The sequence below is a fragment of the Mustela erminea genome, chromosome 6 (genome assembly GCF_009829155.1).
Source record: "Mustela erminea isolate mMusErm1 chromosome 6, mMusErm1.Pri, whole genome shotgun sequence".
Classification (NCBI taxonomy): Eukaryota; Metazoa; Chordata; class Mammalia; order Carnivora; family Mustelidae; genus Mustela; species Mustela erminea.
In genome coordinates, this window is record NC_045619.1 from 123,211,266 (window position 1) to 123,238,209 (window position 26,944).

The 26,944-nt window shown below is 37.7% G+C and overlaps 1 protein-coding gene across 1 annotated transcript in view; it reads left to right on the forward strand.

The window, feature by feature from the left end:
- Positions 1-26,944, forward strand: part of MALRD1 (MAM and LDL receptor class A domain containing 1) — a 763,833-nt gene that overhangs the window by 217,781 nt on the left and 519,108 nt on the right. The window contains exons 20-22 of the mRNA XM_032349560.1: positions 4,369-4,456; positions 18,696-18,872; positions 21,707-21,869. Coding sequence (XP_032205451.1) covers positions 4,369-4,456; positions 18,696-18,872; positions 21,707-21,869 — 428 coding nt within the window. The remainder of the gene's footprint in view (positions 1-4,368; positions 4,457-18,695; positions 18,873-21,706; positions 21,870-26,944) is intronic.

Consider the following 26,944-nt stretch of genomic DNA (forward strand, 5'->3'; position numbering starts at 1 on the left):
CTATGAGCCCTTAAATTGTAGCTTATCTGGTAAAATATTAGTTGTCTGGATGTGTTTATGAGAGTTTGGCTACTTCAGCTGTTAGTCAAGTATAAAAACAGGGTAAAAGAGAATTTTTATGTCTCTCATTTTCTTTGTTTCTGCATTTTTAATTATGGAAATAGTAAATGAAAATAAGTGGACATCACTAGGAAGTATAAGGGAAAACACATATTCTCTGGAAAATTATTAGTGGATCATAAGCCAATTTTCAGAGCTGAATTAAAAAATACAGTGGGTTACTTCAGATTACTATGTGCTAATTATAAAATTTCGTGCATGAAATTGGTAATTTAGAAAAGAGTGAAAATACTACATGGGATAATGATTTATAGCAGTGAGTATAGAATAAATGGTTTTGTTTATTGATGTATAATTTACATAAGTAAAATTCATCCTGTTTAGGTGATCAGCTCTGTGAATTTCAGTAAACTTATACAGTTGTGTAACCACCTCCACAACTGAGGAAATCTATCCCTCATCTCCCCAGATCTCCATTCTTCTGTGTCATCAGTCCCTGTCTTCTCGCCACAGCCCCTGGCAATACTCATCTGATTTCTTTCTCCCTAGTTCTTCCTATTCTGGAATGTTGTGTAAATGGATTGATCAAATATGTAGCCTTTTGAGCCCAGCTTCTGTCACTACGTGCAATGCTTTTGTGACTCACAGCTGTCGTTATATGTACCCCTAGTTTGTTTCTTTCCATTGCTGAGTGGAATTCCATTGTATAGATCTCCCACAAGTTGCTTTCCTATTTACCAGGTGAAGGATATTCGAATTGTTTTCAGCTTTTGGAGATGAAGATCGTAAATAAAGCTGCTATAAACTTTGTGAACAGGTTTTCGCTTGGCATGGCTTCATTTCTCTTAGGTAAACAATACCTGTGTGTGGGATTGCAACATTGTAGGGAAGCACATGTTTAATTTTATAAGAAGCTGCCAAACCATTTCCAAAGTGGTTGCACCATTTTGGATTCCCATCAGCAGTGCATTGGAGTTGTAGTTGCTCTACATTGAGTATAGGGTTTTTGTTTGTTTTGTTTTTATCTTAAAGTAGAAATCCTTTCTTTCAAGTCTTTCTGAAGATGCATTATATTAAAAATCGATATACTATGTTTGAATTTTGTATTCTTTTACAAACATGGGATGGTTAGGGTATTGGGGTGTCAGGTTGAGTTAATACCATTTTTCCTTTCCTATGAGTTAGTTCACAAATATAGATATATATATTAGGAAATTAAAGATATTTCAGTAAAATTATGATTAAATGGTGTGTTACATATATACAATAATGGGAGTTTCCAGATCACTTAAAATGCTTGGCCAGTAATTCAGAACTTCCTAAATATAGAGGCAAATGAATTCAGGCAAGTCTTGAGACCCTTCTAATAGCTGAGTCTTTGGTTAAATTAGAACTACAAGTTGGAATGTAGTTGGCAAGGCCACTCTGTCTTTAGTTGGAGCATCTAGATGCGGCAGCCCATGAAAACAGCAACTTAGAAGCACAGGAATAGTTTATAAGATTTCCAAGCCAGTGATAGTTCTAATGTAAGTAGAATTGGCCTCTACAGATTATGCAGGTCATTTAGACCAAACTGGAATTTCCAATTGCCCTTTAAGTAATTCAGTGAGGTACAAATGGCACTTAAGAGTAAAATGTGGCTTCTTTAATTTCCAGAACGGCAGTACTGCCCTGCATACAATAATGTTTGTGTTTTACCATCCTCCCATTTATTCTGGGAAAAACACCAGAAATGAAAGTGAATTTTCCAGAATAAAGACATTTGGGTTTGTTCCTTTTTGTGTGTGACTATTTTCTTAGGACTAGTTTCTCAGGATAACATGCAAAGTGTTTTGCAAGACCACATCTAAATATAGGGCAAAGGTAGAATTCAACCTGAACATTCATAACTTTCTCAAAATGTGATTTGTTACCACGTAGGCTCTTTTTTTTTTTTTTTAATGGCTGGTTTAATTAAATATTTGAAAGAGGCTGAGACTGCAGATATACATACAAACTAACATTTTTAGTATTTCAGCGTGAAGCTATAGTTTATTTTCAAAAATGTTAACATTTAGAGGGTTAGGAAATGGAATATATTTTGGCAAAAATTATAATTACATTGTGTCTTAGCACAATACCTGACTGCCTTCTGCCTCAGATTATTTCTTTGCCTTCTTCTTGGCACCTAATGCTAATACAAGCACTATGAAAATGCTTCTCATGTAATGTGCAGTGAACTCCAATAGAAACAAGGTTTTGCAAACAGCATCCATTCAGAGGTGTGCTTACCTCGTGTGGCCCACAAATGAGAATATTCATAATTTTCACAAGTGGCCATTGCTTAAATTTGTGATTACATTATGACAACAAAAAGAGTACTTTGGAACAGTTGAGTCCACATTCTCAAGTGGAGAGAAGTATGTATATGTCCCCAGAGTTAGCTTACAGATACTTATGTAGACAGGCACAGTGCTTTCCACAAACTTTGGGATTTATATATTATTTTCTATTCCTCCTCATTCATGAACTAATATAATCATGAGCAGTGCAGCAAGGACAATTGTGTTTCTTCTTATTGACCCTGATTTTTTCTTTTTCTTGCATCTTCTCAGCCTTTCTTAGCATGTCGTGTGTGGTACTACAGTGAGATAGACCTATTGATCCAGGGAATTAATTGGTAATTAATCTTTGCATTTGCCTTTGCCCTCTCAAGGACCCAACTGCCGTCTTCTTTGTTTTAATAGAACAAAAAAATATTTTCTTTCAGTATGTTCTGCCAAATTCTGACCACTGAATTTTGTTTACTAGAATAATTGATGATTTTCTACTGAGTATTCTTTCTGCTTTTTTTTAAAGATTTTATTTATTTACTTGACAGAGAGAGATCACAAGTAGGCACAGAGGCAGGCAGAGAGAGAAAGAGAGAGAGAGGAGGAAGCAGGCTCCCCGCTGAGCAAAGAGCCCGATGTGGGGCTCGATCCCAGGACCCTGAGATCATGACCCGAGCCGAAGGCAAAGGCTTAACCCACTGAGCCACCCAGTCACCCCTCTTTCTGCATTTTTGTATTCTGTCGATAATAGTTCTTTCATTCATGACCATAGAGAAACAAAGGGTGCTTTTATATTTGGGGCGATCCATTATAAAGCACCAGGACACTTCTTCCGTAGTACTGGTACATAAATGTTCCTCTGGCAGTAGTAGGTGGGTTACCTTCACCCATTGGTACATACCTTTCCCACGTTGTTTAATTTCCTTACTGACAAATGATGGAGTAAACTCGGGTAGTTCTCAAGAAAGACTAGAAAGTTGGAAAAGATGTCAAGAGGTTTGAGGTTAGCAATTTAATCTTTTAAAACTCCCCTTCAGCTAAGATACCCATAAATAATGTGTGAGACAAGTTTGAACAGAAGCTAAGAATTAAAAAAAAAAAAAAGAAATAAAATTTCAGCTCTCACATACAGCATTTGTGACGAAAAAGGCGACAGAAACCTATATTTATATAAATAATGGGAAAACAGAAAGTGTTTTCTGAGTTTGCTTGAGTTCTTCATTATTAAATTATAGCAGGATTCCTATTCAATATGCAGCATATTTGCATAAGTATTAAAATAATTTATCATGATTAATTCTATTATAGTAAATTTCAGGCCTAATCACAATCTGCCATATACTGTAGTGGTTTGTCAGTATTTCGTGTTTTCCTGGAGGTTTGGTGGAATTGGTGCTCCTGGAACAGCACAGATGTCATCGGAGTTTGCTGTGATTAATGCGGTTCTGAAAGAGATCTAATAACGATTAGCCAGTCTCATAAAGTGTTACAGAATTAGGTCAGTGCGAGAAAATTCTAAAGCTCTTAAAAATGTACATGCTGCCAAGTCCCTCTGGCCACAAACTGGATTTCTTGAGCAATGAGGAGCTCTGACCTTGGAAACAGATGAACTCTTTGGGCAAAGGTGGGGAAAGGAGACCATTTGTCCTCAGATACTCAAAGGATCAGAAAAAAATAATGTGGGGTGAGTCTTAAACTAAAGGTTGAAAGTTATAGGGAAGTAGATATAAATCTGATCTATTATAATTTTTGGAAAATCACTGGAAGCGCAAGGGGCTTCATGTTTCTAATGGGCCCACAAAGGAATGGAGCTTCCTTACTGGAATCATCTAGGTAGGGATAAGATACCTGTTTAGAAACACTATCAGAAAGTATTTTTTTCAATGGCTTGGAAGGAATTTCTCTTTAAGCAAATGCTGATTTTTTTTCTCCTACCGTGAGTTTCCATAAGTTAATGTCCTTCTCAGTATCAACAGATTTCTTGTATTTTTCTTAGGTGTTAGTGGAGGCTTCAGTAGGAGATGGCTTCACTGGAGACATTGCTGTTGATGATTTGTCATTCATGGACTGTACCCTCTATCCTGGTAAGGAAGAACATTTTAACATATGAGTATTCTCAAACCTATTTACTTGGGGAAAAAAGGCTGTGGAGGAAATCAGTATTTCATTCCCACAATATTCTAAAAATACCCTTACTTCTGTTCTGTTAGTGTATTAACTCTGGAAAAGATTACTGTGAATCTTTGCTAGTAATTAGTCTTAATATCTTTGCAAACATGGTAAAGAGGTTTGAATCAGTTATGCTTCTGTCTCATCATGTGGAAAATATTAGGAAATCATGTCTGACGTTAAACCATAATTCCATTATACTTGAGGGGTTATAACAACCGAATTGGTCACCTTGTAATTACATTGTTTTGGAGAATGTATACATCTCTCCATTACCTTCAGAGATGGTTTCCTGTCAGGTTACACTAAATATTCCTAAGGATTGCTGTCAACCATTTCTTCTCTGTATCACACATTTCTTTTATGGAAAAAAAAAAAAAAAAAAACCGCCAACAACACAAATATATGTTTCCCAGATTTCTCTTTCCATCCTCAGCCTTTACCCTGAGATCCAGACTTGTTTACTAACTACCTACTGAACATCTCAACTTAGAGGTCTGGTAGACTTCTCAAAGATAATGAAGGGAAATAACCTAAGACAAGCCTATGATAAACTAAAATAAAGCTAAAACAAACACCCCAGGCAAAGTAAAAAAAATGGTAGCAATCTAATAGGACTGGTTATCAAGCTCAGAGGCTGGAGGCTCTTAAATTGCCCAGCAAGGGGGAGCACAGCTTCCTTTCCAAAGAGATCAGAGGCACAGTAATTTAAAAAGCAATTGCAATAATCCATGTAGAAAGCACCTCAGTTCTGAAGACTTAACCTTCTGTCCTGCACCGTCACTGTAGTGTTACTGGTTAGAAGAGCACCAGCCTCTCCTTGGACACAATCAGGGCTGGACTCTGGTTCTTTTCGTTGTACTGTGGGACTCAGCTCTGAGTCTCTACCTCATCATCCTGGCAGGATTAGTTCCCTTAACTGCTCTGTGTCATGGTTTCCACAGAACTCTGCAGAAAGCCAAATCCTTCTCTGGATAAGACCAGCAAGAAGGAAATTAGAATTCAACAAGTTCACCCTTATCTCTTGATGGCTGCAAGTGAATTCTTGGCTACTGATGGTGCCCTCCATCTTGCCATTCTTCCACGCCTCCCTGTCTTGGTAAATGACAGTTTATTTCTCTTTGTGTATTTTTCATGAACAAATCTGCATCACCAGTAGCTTCAGATATATCCAGAGTCGACTGCTTCCGTCCAAGGTCCAAGCCACCACTGTGTCTGCATGGATTATCATCGTTGCCTTTTAAGCGATCTCTGCTTCTACCCTTGGGAATATAATCTGTTCTCCAAAGAGCCGGCGAATGATCTTTTTCAAACTTAGATAAGAGCTTGTCCTCCTGTCATCAAAGGCTTCCTATGATATCCTCTTTCATGGAGAGCAAAAGCCAACTTCTATAGTAGGTTCCAGGGCAGGCATGCCTGGTGCCCTCATACCTCGGGACTTCACCCACCACCCCTGGGCTTCTGCTTGACTTGTCTTATCTACAAGGCCTCTCCGCTAATCCTTAAATCCTCCAGCCCACTTACGCCTCAGGGCTTCTTTACACCTTCCGGTCCTTCTTCCTGAGATGAGAGAAATACTCCACTCCCTTAAATGCTTCTTTCTGATCTGCTCCGAAGTTTCTTCATTAGTAAGGATTTCTCTGAACATCACACACACACACAGAGTCTCTTCATTGACATTTTTTTTCTTTCTTCTTCTTATGTTATTTTTCTCTGCAACGCCTATCACCCTTATGGTTCTGTTTCTGTTTCCCCCAACAATACTGTTAGCTGCCTGACAGCAGTGATTTTTAATTGATCACTGTCTTATGTCCAGAAATTAAACAGCATCTGGCACATAATATTACTTAGTGTTAACCTTTGTTGGATAAATGGATAGAAAGGTGGAGAGATGTCTATATCTTTTGAAGTGCTTTATATAGTTTTGATATATATTTTAGTTTATTATTATTGCTACAATATTATTTTTATAACTTATAAATTTTATATATAAATATATATTATATATAATAGGCCTGTTATATATAATATATATTTATATATATATTTTATGATTTATAAATTTTTATTATAAATTATATATAAATTATAAATTTATGATTTATAATTTTTTATAACTTATAAGACACACTCATAGCCTAGATTTTGTTGAAAGCCGAGCCTCCGTGGCTTATAACCACAGACATTTATTTCTTGCTCTCAAGCATGTGGGTGGGCAGAGAACAATAATGGCAGAAGTATGTGTTTCTTGTTCAGAGTTCTTATTAATTCTGTAGAGCTTCAGGTTCTGTGTTTCTGTTTCTTCTGTCCTGTTTATCTGGGACAAAGCTAGAGGACAGAGGCCTTACCTGACATATTTTGTTGTGAAGTAGAGGGCAGGAAAAAGAAAACACACTTAAAGCTTCTGTTGGGACATGCTCTGCACAATGTCTGCTCACATCCACTGGTCAGAATAGGTCACGTGGTCAAGACTAACAAGGCGGCAGGGAAACCTTCTCAAGTGATGTGGCAAGGATAGGAATACAGAAAGTCCTTATGAAAGAGAGAGGGAGGTGATGAATCGGTATACTAATAGCATTTACCACTCATGTGTACCATCTTACATACTACTCTAACTTCTTTGGTTTTGATGTTTTATTTTTTTAGAGAGAGAGTGACACATGCACCGCGAATGGGGTGGGCAGGGGGAGTGGAGGGGGCAGAGGGAGAGGGAGAGAGAGAATCATAAGCAGGTTCCACATCCAGCATGGATCCCCACATGGGGCTCGATCTTACAACCCTAAAATCATGACCTGTGCCTGAATCAAGACTTGGTTGCTTAAATGACTGAACCACCCAGGTGCCCCCAATCCTCTAACCTTTTAAGAGTCGAGAATAATGTTTAGTCCGTTGTCAGTAAAGAGATCTTAAATGTAGGATAGGGTTGATCTCTTTGCTCTCCCAGTTTTATGGAGCACACCGAGAAGGGGATAACCTGCCCAAGGCTGCCTAGCTAAAAAGTAACAAATTATGTCAACTTGTTAGGAGAACAGTGTTAACCACTATCATACAGCTCACCAAAAACACTAACCTCACAAGGAAGAGAATATATATTCTACTTTATAGATGTGAAAAATTAAATGTAAAGAGCCTGAAGGGCAGGGATGAAAATACATAGTTGAGGGAAGGAATGAGAGCTTCATCTAAGAACCTGTGATTTCAGTGCCCAGGGCTTTTCCCAAATCGCCCCGAGTCTGAGCTTAGGGAGCATCACTGTGACCCCAGTGGCAGCGGAGACCATAAAATAATACAGAAGGGAACACAAGTTACTGCCGATACTGTTGCTACTCTGGTTATCTTGCTACTTACACTCTGTGGCTGATGGTTCCAAAGGAGAGAGAGAAAATGAAGTGGCCAGACCCAGAGGCAGAGATGTGTAGTATCAGTTACAGACCATTAGTCCTTATTTTCTGGTTCAGGTTTTGGATGAAAAATATGGAATTTTAAAAACTTCCTGAATTATATGGTTTTAATGTTGGCTTCATAACTAAAGAAACACCGGATTAAAACCACAGAGCTTGTTGAAACGATAGGTTTCTTAAAGGAATTTGATGTCATCTTTCCATAAGATGAACGTAAAAATGAAACTTCGGCTTTCAATAAAAATATTGCCCTTGATGATGACCAGTTTTTTTTTTTTTTTCTTTCTATGAGCTGAGACAGGATCAGCACATGTAGATTCTCTTACAGATGTTGATTTGTTTTCCAATATGAACTGATTATCTACAGTGTTTTTCTTCCTTGGCTAATAAAACAAAACTTAAAAATACATACACACAGATGCAAAATATTGACCTAATCCCCAAAATGTGGGTTGGCACATAACCAATATCTTTCATCTTGTGCTAAATGACCATAAGGAGTCCTTTATTCCGTTTTTACCTATTTCCTCAAAATCAGCCTCTTTTTCCCTCATTTCCTTACACCTTTTTATGATGTCACTATTCTCCAGCAACCCAGATTGAAATTCCACAGTATTCTTTGACTTTCCCCTTAAGATTGCCTACTTGCAAAACTTGCTGACTCCAACTCCAAAATAATTCTCAAATTTCTTCTGTTTTTTTTTCCCCATTGTTACCGTAGTTCAAAACAGTGTTGACTAGTAACCTTTCAACTGCAAACTTTCATTCGTTTCCCCCCAATAGTATATATGCCGTGAGCTTAGTTTCCTTTCACTTTTTCCTACAACATCATTATTTGTTTTCCTAGGTCAGCTCTTTCTCATGTTCTCACTTCCAGTTGTTTCTAACTTAATTTTCAAATCCGTTCTCTGTTATGGATTGTACCTTCTTTGTTTTCGTATCTTGATCAATATAGATTATTTTAAAACTAATCCAGGAGGATACTAGAGAAAAGACATTTAGACAAGATTAATTGCATTTCTAGGGAAAGTAGACAAACTTAACCATGCAATAGAATCCTGTGATTATTTTTGTGTCCGTGTATAATGATGTTGCTCATTCCCAGAGTAGAGAGTCATGGAAGATGGTGGCAAAGTCAAATCCCCTCACTTTGAACCAGATCATCAGAGTAGATGATTAAATAAGAATTGTTGCCAGACAATATTCAGATTTAAAAATAAGTGTCCCATAGAAAATATCTGTTTTTCATGACTCTTTCTCCAAACTGTATGAGAAAAGCAAGAAGGGTGTTCCCTTCAGCAGACCACATACGACAGTTTCTATCTTGCCTCAAGGATTATTTGTGAGATAGCTGGGTCGTTTGTAAAACTAAAGTCATGACTACATGACATCACAGCATACTGTGTACAAACTGAAAAAAAAAATCGCCTAAGTGCTTTTCATCCTATTTTAAAAACTCAGAATTCAGCAATATCAGAATTGTTACTTGCTAGATATATCAATTATTAGAATGAATATCCGGTATCCCAAGGTATTAGTGTTTTATTTTTTTTCAGGGAAGTTGTTACGATGTCTGTGGTATATCTTGCAGCTGATGATGGCTTACAGTTGAGAAGGTGTGGTAACTGTTTATAGGATGCTTAAGCATAATTTTTATGATGTCCTCCTCCAATGGTTTTGTTGTTGTCATTGTTAAACTGACTGAGCTGTGTATTTTTGGCATCCCTCCTCATTAACCTCAATGTCTCACCAGCTTTATGTGTAAATGCTTGTTCAAGTCACCCTTCTTTCTGCAAAGAGGAATGTTTGTTTCAGCATGAATGAAAAGGCAAGGGGAAAAGTTTGGGTACTTTTTACTTCTTCGTTTTTAAGGCCTCGCCTGCATCTTTTTACTTTATAATTTTAAGTCATTTGGTGTGTCTGTTATGCTTGCCTGAGAATAATCCGTTCCATAAAAGTATTTCATTTTAAAATCTTCCCTGTTTTTCTAAAGGAAATATGGACTCTGAAAAAGCAAATTATTGGAAATATTTACAGTTTAATAAAAGACTTCTGGAGAAATTTGAAACTCATGATGGCAGTCTTAAGTATTCTGGTTTTAGCATGTTTGGTGTAGTCTTGCAAAATATAGGAAGCATATAGGAATATTAGCAATAAGTAGAAATATATTAGAAATATGTAGAAAATAGTAGCAAATATATATGAAAAATATTGGCCAAAGCCTGTGGTCCATTCAACTTAGTATTTTTATTGTTTCTAGAAAATAAAATTGGACAAATAAGTAACCTTAACCTATTGTAAAGTCAAACCTTTATTTTGTCATCTTTTTTTTTTTAAGATTTTATTTATTTATTTGACAGACAGATCACAAGTAGGCAGAGAGGCAGCAGAGAGAGAGAGAGAGAGAGGAGGAAGCAGGCTCCCTGCTGAGCAGAGAGCTCAATGCGGGGCTTGATCCCAAGACCCTGGGATCATGACCTGAGCCTAAGGCAGAGGCTTTAACCCACTGAGCCACCCAGGTGCCCCTATTTTGTCATCTTTTGAGAGAAATGCTAAATACCAAAAATGGAGAAGGCTGTTAAAATACTTTGATTTTAGCTTGAAAATTGTTCAGCTGCTACTTTAGTCTACTTGTAGTCATGTTCATATGTGATAGTGTTTGTAAAGATGGAAAATACTTGGTGCCACCTAGAAAATTTCATTGAATGCATGAGTTAAAGCAAAAATGTTTCAAAAAGAGCTGAGTTGTGGTGGCTGGGTGGCTCAGTCATTTAAGTGTTTGCCTTCTGCTCAGGTCAAGATCCCAGGGTCCTGGGATCAAGTTCTATATTGGGATCCTTGCTAATGGGGAGTCCGCTTCTCCCTCTGCCTGCAGCTCCCCTGCGTGTGCTCTCTTTTAGGGGCACCTTCAATTGTATCTTCAATTGTATACTTTTCAAGTATACTTTTAGATTTTTAAATTAAATATATTTCTTAACATCAGAAGACCCAGGAAAAACGTAGACATTATTACTGGCTATAGATAAAGAAGAACTAGGCATGTCATCAGTCAAGCAGTTCACACAGTTAAGGTATGTTGAAATTGGTGATAATTTATCAAGGACTAGAGGTGTTAAAATACTGGTTTTATAAAATGATCAAAGAGAAAAATAAATGTCCAGTACACTATTTTTGAAAGATAAATAAAAAGATGGCTTTGAAGATTAAAAAGAAAATAAAATACTGGTTTTATTTTCTTAATTACCAATGCAGGAATGGCTATAGGAAGTGACGTCTAGTATAAAGTGTGTTTTCTTTCATCAGAAAGATTATATTGGGATAACATGAAGTATATTTGCTACAAGAATTCACAGAGCAAGAAGTTATAACATTGAGTACATCTGAGCAAGAAGTTAGAACATTGAGTCATTTACTTAGGATGTCAGGTGGGCGGGTGAGTTGGTTTCCATGTGGCCAGACTAATCTGCTTCTTAGTGTAAATTTCAGTCATCTACATTTCACCTTTGCAATTTTGTTCAACATGCAAAGATATTTGTGTTGTTTCTGTTTGTTGGTTTGACTTCATCATTACTTTCATTTATCTTTACTACCAGCACTAGCCTTTTAAGGTTAAAAATAGGTGAAAAATAATTGTCATAACCTTTTCAATGGACTGAATGTTTATGTCCTCACAATAGTCATGTGTTGAAGCCCTCACACCCAATGTGATGGTATTTAGAGGTGGGGCCTTTTAGAAGTAATTGGGGCTAGAGTAGGTCAGGAAGGTGCTGCCCTCCTGATGGGATTAGTGCTCTTAGGAGAAGAGGAAGAGACATACATCTCTCTCTCTGCATGAATGTACCAAGGAAAGGCCCAAGAGATCATAAGCAAGAGGAGAGCCCTCATCAAGAACCCAACCATGCTGCACCATGATGTTGGGCATTCAGCCTCCAGAACTCTTAGGAATTTGTTGTTTAAGCCACCTAGTCTATGGTATCTTGGAAGAGCAGCCCAAACTGACTAAAATGGGCATATTGTTCTAGATATATTTTATTATTAAAATTGTTCAAAACTGCAAAAAGTAATTTCTAGTATCACCTGAGTTGAGAGTATGATGATACTTTAGGAAATACTGTTTGAAGTCACTGCAGTATAGAGCAAGTTGACTTTCATGCTCTTGGGATGAAAGTCTGGACCATCTGCCCAAGCCAGAGAATGTGTCAGGAAACATGCAGTCTTTTGCATGCCTCAGTTTCCAAATTGTGTCTTGGTCTAACCATGTTTCAGGCGTTTGTTTTACTCCTACATACCAGCTGTCAAGGAATCAGCTGCAACTTCATTTTTGTAGACAGCTACAAACACCACCTTTTCCAGTTTGGATCTGGAATAAGAGACACTTTTCTCTATTTACTCTTTTGTTGCTATCAAATAGAAACATATTGGACTTAACTTGGTTTTTAAGATGAACTCATTCTGGTAGACTAACAGAGTAGTGAGGACAAAGTATTTCAGGATCTTACAGTTTCTGTTTCAGAGTACTGGTCCTTTTATCTGTCATTGCTGGCTCACTTCTGATATACAAAAATGAGTTGTCTCTATTTTTCCAGAGCATTGGCTCATCAACCTTCTTTTTCTAGATACCCATTCATGGTCATGATTTCTTCTTAAGGGAAATGGTTTCTTCATTTAAATTGAAATCAGGCCTAAGGATGCAGTTATGACTACTGGTTTTAATAATATGAAAGACCAGGTGATCTGAACAATGTAACATGACATATATCTAGAAAAGTCAAATATAACATGCATTTAAATGCTAAGTCAAGCTTAAAAGAAATCCCCAGATGAGAGGAACAGAGTATGGGAAAATAGAACAGGAGGCATAATGTGATTTCAGAGTTAAGACATAAGAAAATATGGGCTAGATGAGAGGGCAGAAAACGTAAAATAGGGCCAAAAGGAACATTCCATACCTGGACTGGGGCTACCAGTGGGGTTCCAAGAGAAACGACTCAAGGTTGATCTAGAAGAACTCTTGGACAAACTAAGTGACAAAGAAAAGTAAACACAGCAAATTATGGTAACCATAGTCAAAAAGCTCTCAGTGATTCCCCACTCTGGTTATTCATGCCCTGTGTACCAGTTTCCTCTCACACTGACCTGTGTAACCATTGACCCACACGGCAGTGACTATGAGTAGTTTCCAAAGCTAGACTTCTGTCTTCCCTTGGATCACTCAGTCTGAGGGGAAGCCAGACACGATGTCAAAAGGATACTCAAGCAGCCCTGTGGGGAAAGCCTGGGAGCTTGAGGCCTCCTGCCAATAGAAGCACTAACTTCTCAGGAATGTGAGTGAGCCCTCTTGGAAGCAGATTTTCTAGCCCCAGGCCAATCCTCAGATGATTGTTTTCTTGGCTGACATCTTGATAGCAATCTTAAGAGACTCAATGTCAGAACTACCAAGCTAAGCCTCTTCTGCACCTTGCATTCCCAGAGACTGTGTCAGACAATAACTGATTATTAGTCTTAACTTCTAAAGTCTGTGGAAATTTGTTATGTAAAAATAGAAAACTAATAAATACTTAAAAATACTAAAGGATTCTAATCCCTAAGAAAATAGCATGACATTGTTTTAAAAAAGTGTTTGGGGACTGTGGGGGAGGAAACAATATTTAAAAAAAAAAAATCCTCTTGGCTTTCTTGAAATGAGAAATAAATGAAATAAAAATCTCAGTGCATGAATTAAATAGCTCAAAGATAAAAGTCGATGTTTTGATTTGTCAGTGGGAAAATAGGTATGAGAGTTTCATAGTGTAATATATACAGATGGGGGGGGGGATAGAGGAGTAGACTTACTTGAAGGATTGATTATAAAAGCTGTTGGAGTTCCAGAAAGAGAATGAAGAAAATGGAGAAGTCATTTTCAAAGACTGCACTGGCTTAATATTAATATAAGGCACAGATTTAGAAGTTGTGCAAAATACTATAGTAAGAATATGTCCAGGTCTTGACTCCTGGAAATGAATTAGAAAAACAACAAAGAAGAGAGAGGATTATGTTAAAAATAGCCAGAGATTAAAATACAATTACAAAAAGACCACAATTAGACTCATGACAGACTTCGCAACAACAAGCATGAGAGTCAGAAGAGAGTTGAATTGAATTTAAAAGTCCTGCGAAATAATAACTATTAGCCTTGAGCAAAAAAAACCTTCCAGGAATGAGGGTGAAGAAAGGCTTTCAGAGGATAATATCTGCAAATACACAAAAGAAGACTTTGCTTCACCAGACTCTCACCAGATGAACTATGTAAATGTGAGCATCAGACAGAGATGAAATGAGCCCAACAAGGGCTGAGAGGCACAGGGGAATAGACAGCAGAGGAAGCGGCAGACACGTGCGTAAATCTGCATCTACCAATGGACAGTGTGTGGGCCACACAACCAGAATATTTATACACTGCTGGGAGGTATGGAAATTGATGCAGTGACTTTGGAAAACAGTTCGGCTTTTTCTAGTAAAGTTGACATACAGTTCTCCATTCTCTCCGACTAAGCAATTCCACTCCTAGAAACATCAGGAGAAATGTATGAAATAAAACCTCAAACAGAATCAGCTTAAAAAAAAAAAAAACCCACTGATGATAGAATGGCTAAATGATATATTTGATCACGTAGTGAAATCTTATACAGCAGTCAAACTATGTGAACTGCCAGAACATTATTAACATGGATGGGTGAATACACATTGCTCAGGAAATAAATCAAGTTGCTGAAATTCATATAGAGAATGAGTCCATTCATCCAAGTTCAAATTTAAATGGCTTATTTATTCAAAAAGGACCTACATGCTATTCCAGCTGTATAGTCACTGTTCTAAGATGTTTGCGACATCAGCTCATTTGATCACATCATGAGCTAATGGGCACTGTAGGTTATCTGGCATATATGCAAACGAGGAAGATGATAAAAGCAAATGAAAATGGGGTGCCTGGGTTGCTGTGTCAGCTAAGCGTCCAGCTGTTGATTTTGGCTCAGGTCACGATCTCAGGGTTGTGAGTTCAAGCCCCATGTCGGGCTCCCTGCTCAGGGTATAGCCGGCTCGTCTCCCTACCTCTGCTTCCCACACTGTGCCCTCCCTCCATATGAGCTCTCTATCTCTAAAAATAAATAAATACAATCTTTCAGCAAAGAGCCAATGAAAACAGGAGTGTAAAACACAAGATTCAGCGTACCGCAGACCTGGAGGGATGGCAGCATGGGGTCAGCAGGGAAACAGTGGAGGATTCAAAAGCTGTGAATTTTAATTTCTTAAGCTGGATGGTAGATTTATGGATGTTCCTTTTTATTACTATTTAAACAAGGTATATGTTTTCTATCCATTCTTATATATGAGTAATACATTTCATGATCAAATATAGAATAAGTGAGAAAATTTCAAGTTGCTCAATAGATCAGTAGATCCAAAATTGGACACTTCATATAAGGAAAATTGAATTAAGTTCATATCGTATAGAACAGATAACAGTAAAGTCCAGCTGGAGTAAAGACCTAAATGTAAAGAGTAAAACTATCAAAATTTTGTGAAAATCACAGAAAAAATATTGATGATTAAAAAAGGAGGAAAGAATTTTTTTTTCCAGTGAAACTTCAAACTACATACCATAAAGGAAAAAACTGATAAATTGGAAGGCATTGAACTAGAAATTTTTATTTTGAAAGAAACCATACGAAAAGAAAAGACCTACCATAGACTAGTAGAATGTATTTTTCACCCAGGTAAATGACAGGGGATTAGTATAGAGTATATGGGAAATAAAACTATAAATTAATAAGAAAGAAAAAACAGCCCAAAGAATGCAATAGAAAAAAAAGAGCAGTGCATGTGAACAGTTAGTCAAAAGCGAGGGCAAGGTACTTGAGTAGCCCCTAAAATTAAAAAGAAAAATTCTCAGTAATTAGGGAAATACAGGTTAAAATATGAAGGAATTATTATTTCAGACCCATTGCACTGGTAGATCTTTCTTACATTGGATAATGCCACGTGTTAGCTGGATTCGGAGAAGATGAGAAATGCACACATTTCTGAGTGGAAATGTGTAAAATCACTTTTGAAAACGACTGCTTAAGTTGACTGATCACATACCCTATAACTGCAATTTCATTTCAGATGATTTGTCCTGGAAATAACACTGGCATGTGTTCACAAAGAAAGATTCAAAAAGAAATGGACAGCGATGGGTATTGCAGTGCACGTTAATACTGTCTAATAAGGAAGGTGTATTAAGGTCCTGCCCTGCTTGGCAAGAGATACAGACCCTTCCTACAATAAATATTTAATCAAGTGTTCATTTAATTGAATGCCCTAAACAGTGAATACTGTTCAGTGCTGGAAAGAAATGAAGTGTCAGGCCATTGAAATGACCTGGAATAAACTTGAATGCATGTTATTCAGAGGAGGAAGCCTATCTGAAAAGGTAACATACGATGCCAGCTGTATGACACTCTGTGAAGGGGAACCCTATGGAGACAGTAAGAGGATCCAGGGTTTCCAGGGACTCAGACAATGAAGGAATTGAGTGCAGTGAAACTCCTCTGTGTGACACTATGGTGGAAGCATCATTGCATGTTTGGTAAAACCCATAGCAGTGAAACCCTAAGAGTGAACCCTAATGTCAGCTGCGTGGAAAAGTCAGAGCGGACTGCCCAGTTTGCAAGGAGGGCCAGAGCATGCGTACATGTTGCCTTAGTTTCTTTTCTTTTTCGAGCTGGTTAGCTGAAGGGAGAATGAGATCTGCTTAACTTCTTGCAGTAGTTCACAACGGTAGGCTTCCTTCTGTACAAGGCAAGCTGGAAGTTTCCAGTACAGATTATAAGATAGGCTGCTGCTTTCTGAGTTTTATGCTTTAAAAGACCACTTGTCTATAGATAATAGATTATTAACTTCATCCATAAAATGTTGATATTTTGATTTATCTTACATGCTTTTGTCTTATTAGTTCTTAATTATTTCAAAACTTGAGCTGAGAAGCCAAGTAGTATTTTTTGGACTTTCCTCAAATTCCCAATACCACCCAAATCCCCAGTCCTCTAAGTACTGGGTGTTTGACGTTGCTCAGGTCTCTGCTTTTTCCTCCGTACTCTCTCTGCTTTGGTTTCTTAGTTGCCTGGAATTAAAGTAAAAGCTTAGCTGTTCCTGTTCCTGTCAGAACCACCTGCAAATCATTCTTCACACCGATGCCAGAAAAGTATCTCTTAAAGTGGGGATTGTGTACCTTGGCATTTCTCCACCGCTTTTTATATTTATTTCAAACTCCTAAATTGGTCCCACTTAGCTCTTTATGATAGGCTAATTGTCTCCCAACTAGTACCACATCTAGTGACTTTATCACATGCATTCTTACTCTATCACAGAATGTTCCCCATGCCAAATCCTCACAGCATTTGAAAAACGATGGGCCAGTATATTTTTCTGCCTTCACACAAATCTTTGCTCATTGTCCAAAAGGAGCTTATTCCCATTTTCATTTCATCTACAACACCTCATCTTTTAAAACTAAAAACTTGTGTCTGGGTGGCTCAGTTGTTTAAGCGTCCGACTTTGGCTCACATTATGATCTCAGTCAGGGTCCTGGGTTCAAGCCCTGTGTGGGGCTCTGTGTTCACTGGGGAGTCTGCTTCTCCCTCTCCCTCTGCCCCTCCCCCTGCTTGTGCATATGCTCTTACTCTCTGTCTCGGTCTGTCTGTCTCTCTCGTGTAAGTAAATAAAATCTTAAAAAAAAAATAAAGTTAAAAACTGAAGACATTATTTTTCCAGGAAGTCTTCCCTACCTCCCAACTAACGTATGCTTTTCGTGTGTTTTCTATACATTGTACAGTCTTCTAGTTGTCCATCTGTTCATTCCCTCTGTCATCCATCCATCCATCCATCCATCCATCCTTCCATCTGTCTGTCTATTCACTCATTTCTAAGTGATGATAGTGCGCCCACCATGTACCACAGTCTGTGAATTGTGCTGTGAATGCAGGAGTGACAGGGTAGGTGTCCTTCTTGCTTCCATGGTGTTATACTCTTTCTCATACATGGATCCTATGGAACTGTAATGAAAGATTGACCTGAGTGCCTTATCCACTACTCAGTAAATTATTTGACAGCAATGAAAACCTTTGGCTTTCAGTCAGTTGCACCTCCCATGCCCGTGATATGGGGTGTTATTAATAAATGTTGATTGACTAACTTACAGTATAAATTAGCTTCTCTGAATTTCTTCTCAGCTCTGTAATTTCAGAAATTATTATCTTAATTATATAAATACTTGCATAGGAATCTCTCTCTTGCAACTTTGAAAATGTAAGGGCAGGTGAAACAGGGATGAGGAGCTGCTGGGTTCATTGTTGCAGTGGAAGAGCCATGTTTATTTACCTGGTGGACTAGAAGGTTTAACCAGACCTTAACGCTGGTACCTGATGCCAGCATCTGGGACTCCCTTGATTCCCAGGGATCCCAGCCCTGTCCTTGAGCCTTCCATTTATTCAGTGAGTTTTGAGCAGTTTTTCAGTAATTTCTCTCTGTAACTTCGTCTATTTATATCCAACTATTTGTTGTTGCTAAGACCGAGAACTCCAACTTCTATGCTTATGTGAAATTCAGCACATTACCAAAGACTACCAAATGTTCTTAATAATATTGAATGTGAAACGTACTTATAAAAGCTTATTGTGTCAAATCTTAAATAGAGAATCTACTGAATTATGCCTGTATGTTATCCCTGACCAAGGTACTTTGCCAGTGGACCTCCCAACTCCACCAGAAGTGTCAGCTCCAGTAACGCTGCCTCCACACAACTGTACAGACGCTGAATTTGTTTGCAGGTCCGATGGTCACTGTGTTGAAAAAATCCAGAAATGTGACTTTAGAAATGACTGTCCCGACCAGTCAGATGAATCATTCTGTGGTAGGTGAATTCCTGTTTTGTATTAAAACATAGCATAAGATCTATAAGACAATAATGGATAAGACAATACTAATATGATCTTTAAGTAGCATGTCCTCATGTGCTAGTTAGAAATTTTTGACTTGGCTTAGAATAGGTTCTTAAACGTAAAAGTTGCTTGTATAGAAAATTAGAGTAGAAGAGTCAGTGTTGCATTCTTCTGTGATGCTCAACAAGAGGTAAGTGTTTCTAAATTGAAGTTTTAGATTCAAAACACTTGTTTCCTGGACTTTACTGGACTCTGGGACTGTGATTGACTAGGTGCTCCCCAACTCCACCATTTGTCTCCCTTCTATTCCTCACACTCACAAAATAGGAATGTTTAAAATGGAAGTATTATAATACTCTCAAAATAGATGAATTTGTTCAAATTTTGCCATTGCCAAAATAGAAAATGAATACTATGTTAAATATGTAGAATTCATAAGAACCAATACTAATACAGATGGGCCTTTCAGCACCTGGGTCCTATTGAAAGGTGGTTTTTACTTATCGGCATCTGCTAATCTCTGGCTTTTAGGGCAGATTTTTAATTTACAAGTGAACTTCTCAGCTGGAGATACAATCTTAGAGGAAAAAAAATTGATCTGTGTACCTGCAGGGGCGAAGCACAAGCTCAGAAGGAGTGAACACTTTTGCTTTTTTTCCCCTTCCCTATTATTTATTGGATGGTATATGAATGCCCTATACTGTAATATTTCTCAAGTATCTTAATGATATTAAGGGTTCAAACCATACAGATAATACAGAGTGTAGTGGAACTCTGTTCTGTCTTCTGTCAGCATTATGCAGAAAATCTAAAACTTGAAAAGCCAAATGAGGTTCATATTAATTTAACATAGAAAAAGAAATGCTTCTTAATGTATAGATACACAATAAATTAACCAACTTAGCTAGACCCCAAAACTCATAAAATCAAAGCTAACTCACTTTGTGAATGAGACAACATAGTCATTAACTCAAGTTGGCTAGGGATATGTATGGTGCATTGCAGATGGGGGATAATATAATGGAAAGTGTTGTGGTATTCAGACTTAACTCGTGGGAAGACTATATCCTGTTTTGATCACACGTAAGTTGTGTTTCTGAAAGTTTACACAGAATTAATTCCGCCTAATGAGTATCTTTAGCGAATACTGACTTCTTTGTTCACCTTTGCAGTTTTAGTGGCGTCTTTGATGATTGGGTAGGCGGTTTTGATAAAGTTCTTTAAATGTCCTGAATGAATGTCTCCTGTAAAATTATTATTTTAAAATCCTGGGGTTATTGATTTACTTTGAATACATATGAACTGCATTTCTTACTCTCAACAAATTATGTGGTCTTTCTTCCTCCATCTTTTTGTAAGAACCGCTGTCATATAATAAATCTGTCTGTTACCTGTGGTCTTGCATTTTTAATGCTTTTTATTTTATAAGGAACACAACACGAGAGCTGCCCTCAACACATTTTTAAGTGCATGATGTATTATTGTTGACTATGGGTACAATGTTGTACAGCAGATCTTCGAGCTTATTCGTCTTGTTTGACTAAAACTTTATGTCCTATAATTTAAAAAAAAATCAATGACTATTTTCTTTTTTATGATATAAAGAACAGAATCCTATTGAATATTAAATGTCTGGTGGGTGGGGATATGGGGTCGCTGGGTGATGGGCATTAAGGAGGGCCTGTGATGGAATGAGCACTGGGTGTTCTATGCAGCTGCTCAATCACTGGACTCTACCTCTGAAACAAGTAGAAAAAAAAAAAAAGAAAAAACAATTTTAAATCTCTTCACAAGATTAATATAATTATATGATCACTATTAATGTCAGAGATTAAATGACATGCCTGAGTGTCAGGATTAAAAAATCACTTTTTTTTTTTGTTTCCTTCTCAAACTTTACATTAAATCATGAACTCAAGTTCCTAAAAGATGGTGATGGTTTGCCAACATTGCTTATACTATTTAAAATATGGAGTCTTCTACAACACACAGAGGAACAGTGGAGAATTTAAGAGAGACACACGGACATCTTCAGAGAGGAAGAAAGAATATTTCACACTCAGCCTATGTATTTCACAAATCACTGGACTTGTAATTTCTTTTTTTTTTTTTTTAAGATTTTATTTATTTATTTGACAGATCACAAGTAGGCAGAGAGGGAGGCAGAGAGAGAGGAAGGGAAGCAGGCTCCCTGCTGAGCAGAGAGCCTGATGCCAGGCTCGATCCCAGGACCCTGGGATCACAACCGGAGCCGAAGGCAGAGGCTTTAACCCACTGGGCTACCCAGCTGCCCGATGGACTTGTAATTTCATGTGATATCAAGTTACAGTCATTACAAGGACATTGAAAACTTTCAAAGAAAATATTATTGCTTTGAACTTAAGGAGTTTGGAATTTAGTCTAACCCCTTCAAAGGCTGAGCTGAAGTTCAGCTTTGTAATAATGCTGTGGCAGAAGAACAGACTTACCAGAACTTGGTAAGCAATGTTTAGAAGAGACTTGGAATTCTGAGATTGCTATTTGAGGACCTAATTAAAATCTCACCTCCTTATCAGAACTAATTCTTCAGTATATGCATTTATTTCCATGTTATAGCTGCTGTAGATATTTGAATATAGTGCACATAGATTTCTTTAAAACTCTTCTAATGATAGTAGAAATCGTTTTTCTAATTATTTTAATTATGCTTAAGAAATAATTTTAAAAAACCCAAATAGTAAGACAGTGCTTGATTCGGGTAGAAATTACCTTTTGTGGACACATTTATTGTGGTTAGCTCATTTGTCTTCATTCTACTCTATTCAAGCTACGAAAGTTTGCAGCTTTGAAAAAGGAAGCCTGTGTCAGTGGTACCAGCCAATCCCAGAAAACCTAATTCAAGATTCGAACACATTCAGATGGGGACTTGGTAATGGAATCAGTATTCATCATGGGGAAGAAAATCACAGGCCACTGGTGGATCATACAACGTAAGTGACCACATGCTTTGAACATGTCTCTTAGGAACTATGTGTTAAGCAGTTCCCAAATTCTTGCCATACTGTCTTACCCTAAGCCAATGAGTGATGAAATTACAGACTAAATGGGCTGAGTATACTCTCTGATATAAAATTGAGAAAAAACATACAGCCATTCAGTTGAAAAAAAGCTGTCAATCAAGGCCTCTGGGTGGCTCAGTTGGTTAAGAGTCTGCCTTCTGCTTAGGTCATGAACCCGCAGTCCTGGAATCAAGCCCCACAGTGGGTTTCCTGCTCAGCAGAGAGTCTGCTTCTCCCTCTCTCTCTCTGCTTCTCACCCCATTCCAGTCTGCTTTTCCCTCTGCTCCTTACCCAACTTGTCCTCTCTCTCAAAATAAATAAATAAAATCTTAAAAAAAAATAGAAAAGGCTGTGAATGCTCATAAAAGTCATAGAAACTAGAGAAAAGAAAATATAAGAAAAATAAGAAAAATAATTTGTAATATAACTACTCATGGAAAAGCACTATTAATATGTTGTTTTAAAATGATCATTCAGGGATGCCTGGCTGGCTCAGTCAGTAAAGCATGTGACTCTTGATCTCAGGGTCGTGAGTTCAAGCCCCATGTTGGGCTTGAAGCCTACTTAAAAAATTAAAAAAAAATTGTCTTAATTAAAAAATTATCTATCCATTCCTTCCCCTGTCCAAATCTTTTATCTGTTTTCTTTTCTTTCTTTCTTTTTTTTTTTTTTTTTTTTTTAGCTCCTTCTCCTCACCCCTTTCCTCCTCTTCCAGCCTTTGATCTTTGTTGTCATTTATTTTGGTCTTTCCTTTTCAAGCCTTCATAACTTACACCTCTCCCTGTTTTATAGGCCACAGATATATTGAGTGCTTCCTTCTTAGCAGATCCTACCAGTCATTCTTTCCTTTTAAGGGTTTCATGGAAGTATTACTGAAGAAAGCAAGGGGATCCCCATTTATATTACAGAGAATGTCTTCAGAACCTTTCTGCCTTCACACCTTGAAGAGCTCTCCTTGTGTGGCTTCCGTTTCAAAGAAAACTAACAGTGGCATGTCTGCTGCCTGTCCATCGTTGCCCTGGCCAACATGGCCTGGTGCTTGAAGAGAGCCATAATACCTCCTGGGCTGACTTTTTTACTCTGGTGTCCTGATCTCTCTTTTGTTGTTTTATTTCGTTGAAAGGGTTCCAGTTACCATCATTTGATTTCGATATTAGCAACCATGTTGCCCAAAGTATATAGATTGGCAGATAAGAATACCAAGCGTTTATTTCACTTTCAGCAGTTGGCAGTGAATTTAGGAGGTTTCCGTCGCGGACTAGAATCTCCCTTCTATGTGGGAAAGGTCTGAATAGAAACACGGTAGCATGTTATAAGCACAGTAATAGAGTTGGCTTTTAACTTCCTTGTCTCTCTCCTTGCCTTGCCCATTCCCAACGTAGACTGTTCAGTCTCTGAGGAATCACAGGGTCTGTGGCTTCCTTCTTTACTGCATTCTTTCTAAATGACTGGTACATAATAAGTCTCCATAATTATTTGTTGAGTGAATTAGTTGATGATTAGAACCTATATATTTGTGCTTTATAATTATAAGCTGCAAGCAAAAAAATATATTTTAAGTAAGAAAAAATTTTTAAAGATTTTATTTATTCATTTGACAGAGAGAGAGAGAGAGGGAGAGAGAGCAAGCATGCCGAGGAATGGGGAGTAGCAGGCAGAGGCAGAGGGAGAAGCAGGCTCCCTGCTGAGCAAGGAGCCTGATGCAGGACTTGTTCCCAGGACTCTGGGATCATGACCTGAGCTGAAGGCAGTTGCTTAATGGACTGAGCCACCTAGGTGTCCCTGAATAATATTCACTAGTCAGATAATGTTTAATAGATTTGCTGTACATGACAATGAATCTGGAAAAGGGAGTGATGGTCCCAAAGCTTGCATCTGCCCTAGCTGTCCTCTCCCCTATCTCTAGGCTCCTTCTGCAGCCAAGGAAGGTTTGACATTTTTCCTTTGTCCTGAGGAGTAGTTTTTATGCATCATATATCCATCCTACTCAGTGGCTTATAGTATATCTCCAAGCTCCATTTTCCAAATTTTATTATTTTATATTTAAAGGGAGGCTCACTCTTCCTTCCTTCCTTTCTTTCGCTATTTTTTTTTTCATTTTATTTTTTCAGTGTTCCAAGATTCAAAGGGAAGCTTTTTCTATCTTAAAAAATGCTTTTTTTCTCTCAGATGTTTGGCTCCAGAAATTAAAGCCAGGTGTTTAAGCCCATTGTGTTTGAAATAGTTTTCAAAACCCAATTTTGGAAATCAAAAAGCTCTGGACCAATTCTTTCTTCGTCTTCACATTCTGAGATAGCAGCTCTCCTAAAGGCAGACATGGGTTCAGGCTCAGGTTGGTAAAAATCAGAACTGCAAAAGAAAAAGAGCACATTAGTATATTTCAAAATAGTCTCTCATTTCATATACTTAATGAAGCCATAAAAAGTCTAGGAAAGTAATGGTGGTGTGGGAATATGTCGGGAAGTTTTCGTTGTGTAGTCAAGTCTTAGATAACAACTTAAAATTTTTTTTTTTAAGATTTTATTTATTTATTTGACAGAGAGAAATCACAAGCAGGGAGAGAGAGAGGGGAGGAAGCAGGCTCCCTCCTGAGCAGAGAGCCCGATGCGGGACTCGATCCCAGGACCCTGAGATCACGATCTGAGCCGAAGGCAGCGGCTTAACCCACTGAGCCACCCAGGCGCCCCTAGATAACAACTTTAAAAAAAAAATCATTTATTTATTTTACAGAGAGAGAAATTGAGGGGGGGTGGGCAGGGACATAGGGAGAGAGAGAATCTCAAACAGACTTGACGCCCAGTGCAGAGCCTGATACGGGCCTTAGTCCCACGGATTTGTGATCATGACCTGAGCTAAAACCAGGAGTCAGATGCAACCAAGTGTGCTGCCCAGGTTCCCCTTAGATAACATCTTAATATGTGTGATTCATGATGAAAATGTTGTGGTAAAAGCTAAAAGAAGCGATGTTCCAAGGGACATTCTACCATTTGGTCTTCACGCTTTCATGGCCTCAAGCCTAAGTATCCGAAATGTAGCTTAAAAAAAGGGTTATATCTTTAATTTTCACTTTGTGGAGAGTACCACTGGTTTATTCAGCACTTTAATATGACTTAGAAAAAGGTATCTCTTTTTCTCAGGCTGGGGACATGCAGCCACAGCCTTGGCAAAGGGCTTGACGAATGGATTCTTTCTACACTCTGCTCCACAAGGCCCAACTAAGGGCACCTAAGCGTGATTTTTACCTAGGATTGAAATCAGGGCACATAGAAATCAATACCGTTCTCAGCGATACTCCGGTCAAATAAAGTAAAGTGCTTTCAATGTAAATACCATCAGTTGCGATTTGCATGTTCTTTTGAGATTGGGGTTGGGTGAAATTTACATTTCCTTTAACTTATACAGTGACAGGGAACATTTAGTTGAAAAGTTATTTTCTTAGTGTTTTGGGAAAAGAAACATAATGTAGTAAAAAAGAAAAAAAACTCAGAAGAAAAATGAGTTTATATCCATTCGCATACAGGGTAGTACTGGGGAACTCAGCAAGAACATTAGTCCTAGTCAGTTGAGAATTTTTTTTAATCGCTTAACATTGAATTAAGATATTGGGATTGCCTAACACCTAGGCTTTGAAGCTAATTCAAATTTAAATATGTTTAGAATATTGTAGATTTGGAATTGTTGCGTCATGACCTGAGTGGAAACCAAGAGTTCGGTGCTCAACTGACTGAACTCCCTGTTTGTAGTTTTATATGATCTCAGACGTCTCTACTCTGACCTCCAGATTCGGTTTAATTAGCCTAGTCTTTTAGCTCAGGCAGTTTTACCATAGCATGTAAATTGGTTTGTAGCTAAGTACCATAAATTTATAATTGTTTTTATCTCCTAGAAGGAGACTTTGTTTGATCCAACTTACTATTTATTTTTATTGAAAGAAGCCAAGGAGAGCAAAGTCTTGAGTTCTTGGCCCTTAAGTCAATTTTTAAAAAAATTTTTTAGACTAAATGCCCATCTGTTGGTTAAACAAGGTTTAATATTAAGTGTTATCTGGAGTATAAAATCATCCCCTCAGGCAAAGTTAAATTCTCCATACTTGATTGTTGATATGGAAAGATGTGTAGGGAAATATAGATGCCTATTCCAGATTAGTGATTTCTAACTGTGCTCACAGAAGCCTTTTGGAAGTTTTTCGAAATGGCGATTGGGGCCACTGTCAATTTATATATACATACAATATATTTAAATGCAGATTCAAAACACTTGATTCAAAATCTCAAGGAGTACATCCGGGATTCTGTATTTTAGTGTAATTCCTAGAAGGTTCTAGAACCTCATCCCTAGATGACTCCATGGCAGGAGGTGGGGAAGGTATTGCTGAAAGACAGAGGTTGGCTTTCTCAATTCCTTATTCCAGTTTTGGTCAGAGAAGATTCATTTTTCTCTCTATCTAGTGACTAATTTTAAAAAAAATAGTACAAAATATTTCAAGACAAAAAATTTGTTCTAAGGTAATTTCATTTAAAAATAAAATGAAATGTGTGTCTTGAAAAGTAACTGTTCATAACTGAGAAATAGTGTGCAAGAAATATCTTTACCCTCAGGGGGGCTCTGGGTGGTTCAGCCAGTTGAGTGTCTGACTCGGTTTCCATTCAGGTCATGATCTTGGGGTCAGGATGGAGCCTGGGGTCGTGGGATAGACTCAGCCCAGAGTCTACCTCAGAGTCTCTCTTCCTGTCCGTCCTGCTCACTCTCTCCCTCTCTGTCTCTCAAATAAATAAAATATACCAAAAAAAAAAAAAAAGGGAAAATACCTTTATTCTCAGTTAATCTAGAAGACATGTAATTTCAAGGCACCCTCTACATTGTTCCATTCATTGTATAATCCCCAACACTTTTTTTTCTCAGACTGTTTTTGCCTATCTACAGAAGAGAGGTACTTTAAAATACATTGGATTTTAGTTTGCTTACAAAGTGTTGAGAAATGATTTGAATATGAACTATCTCATTTA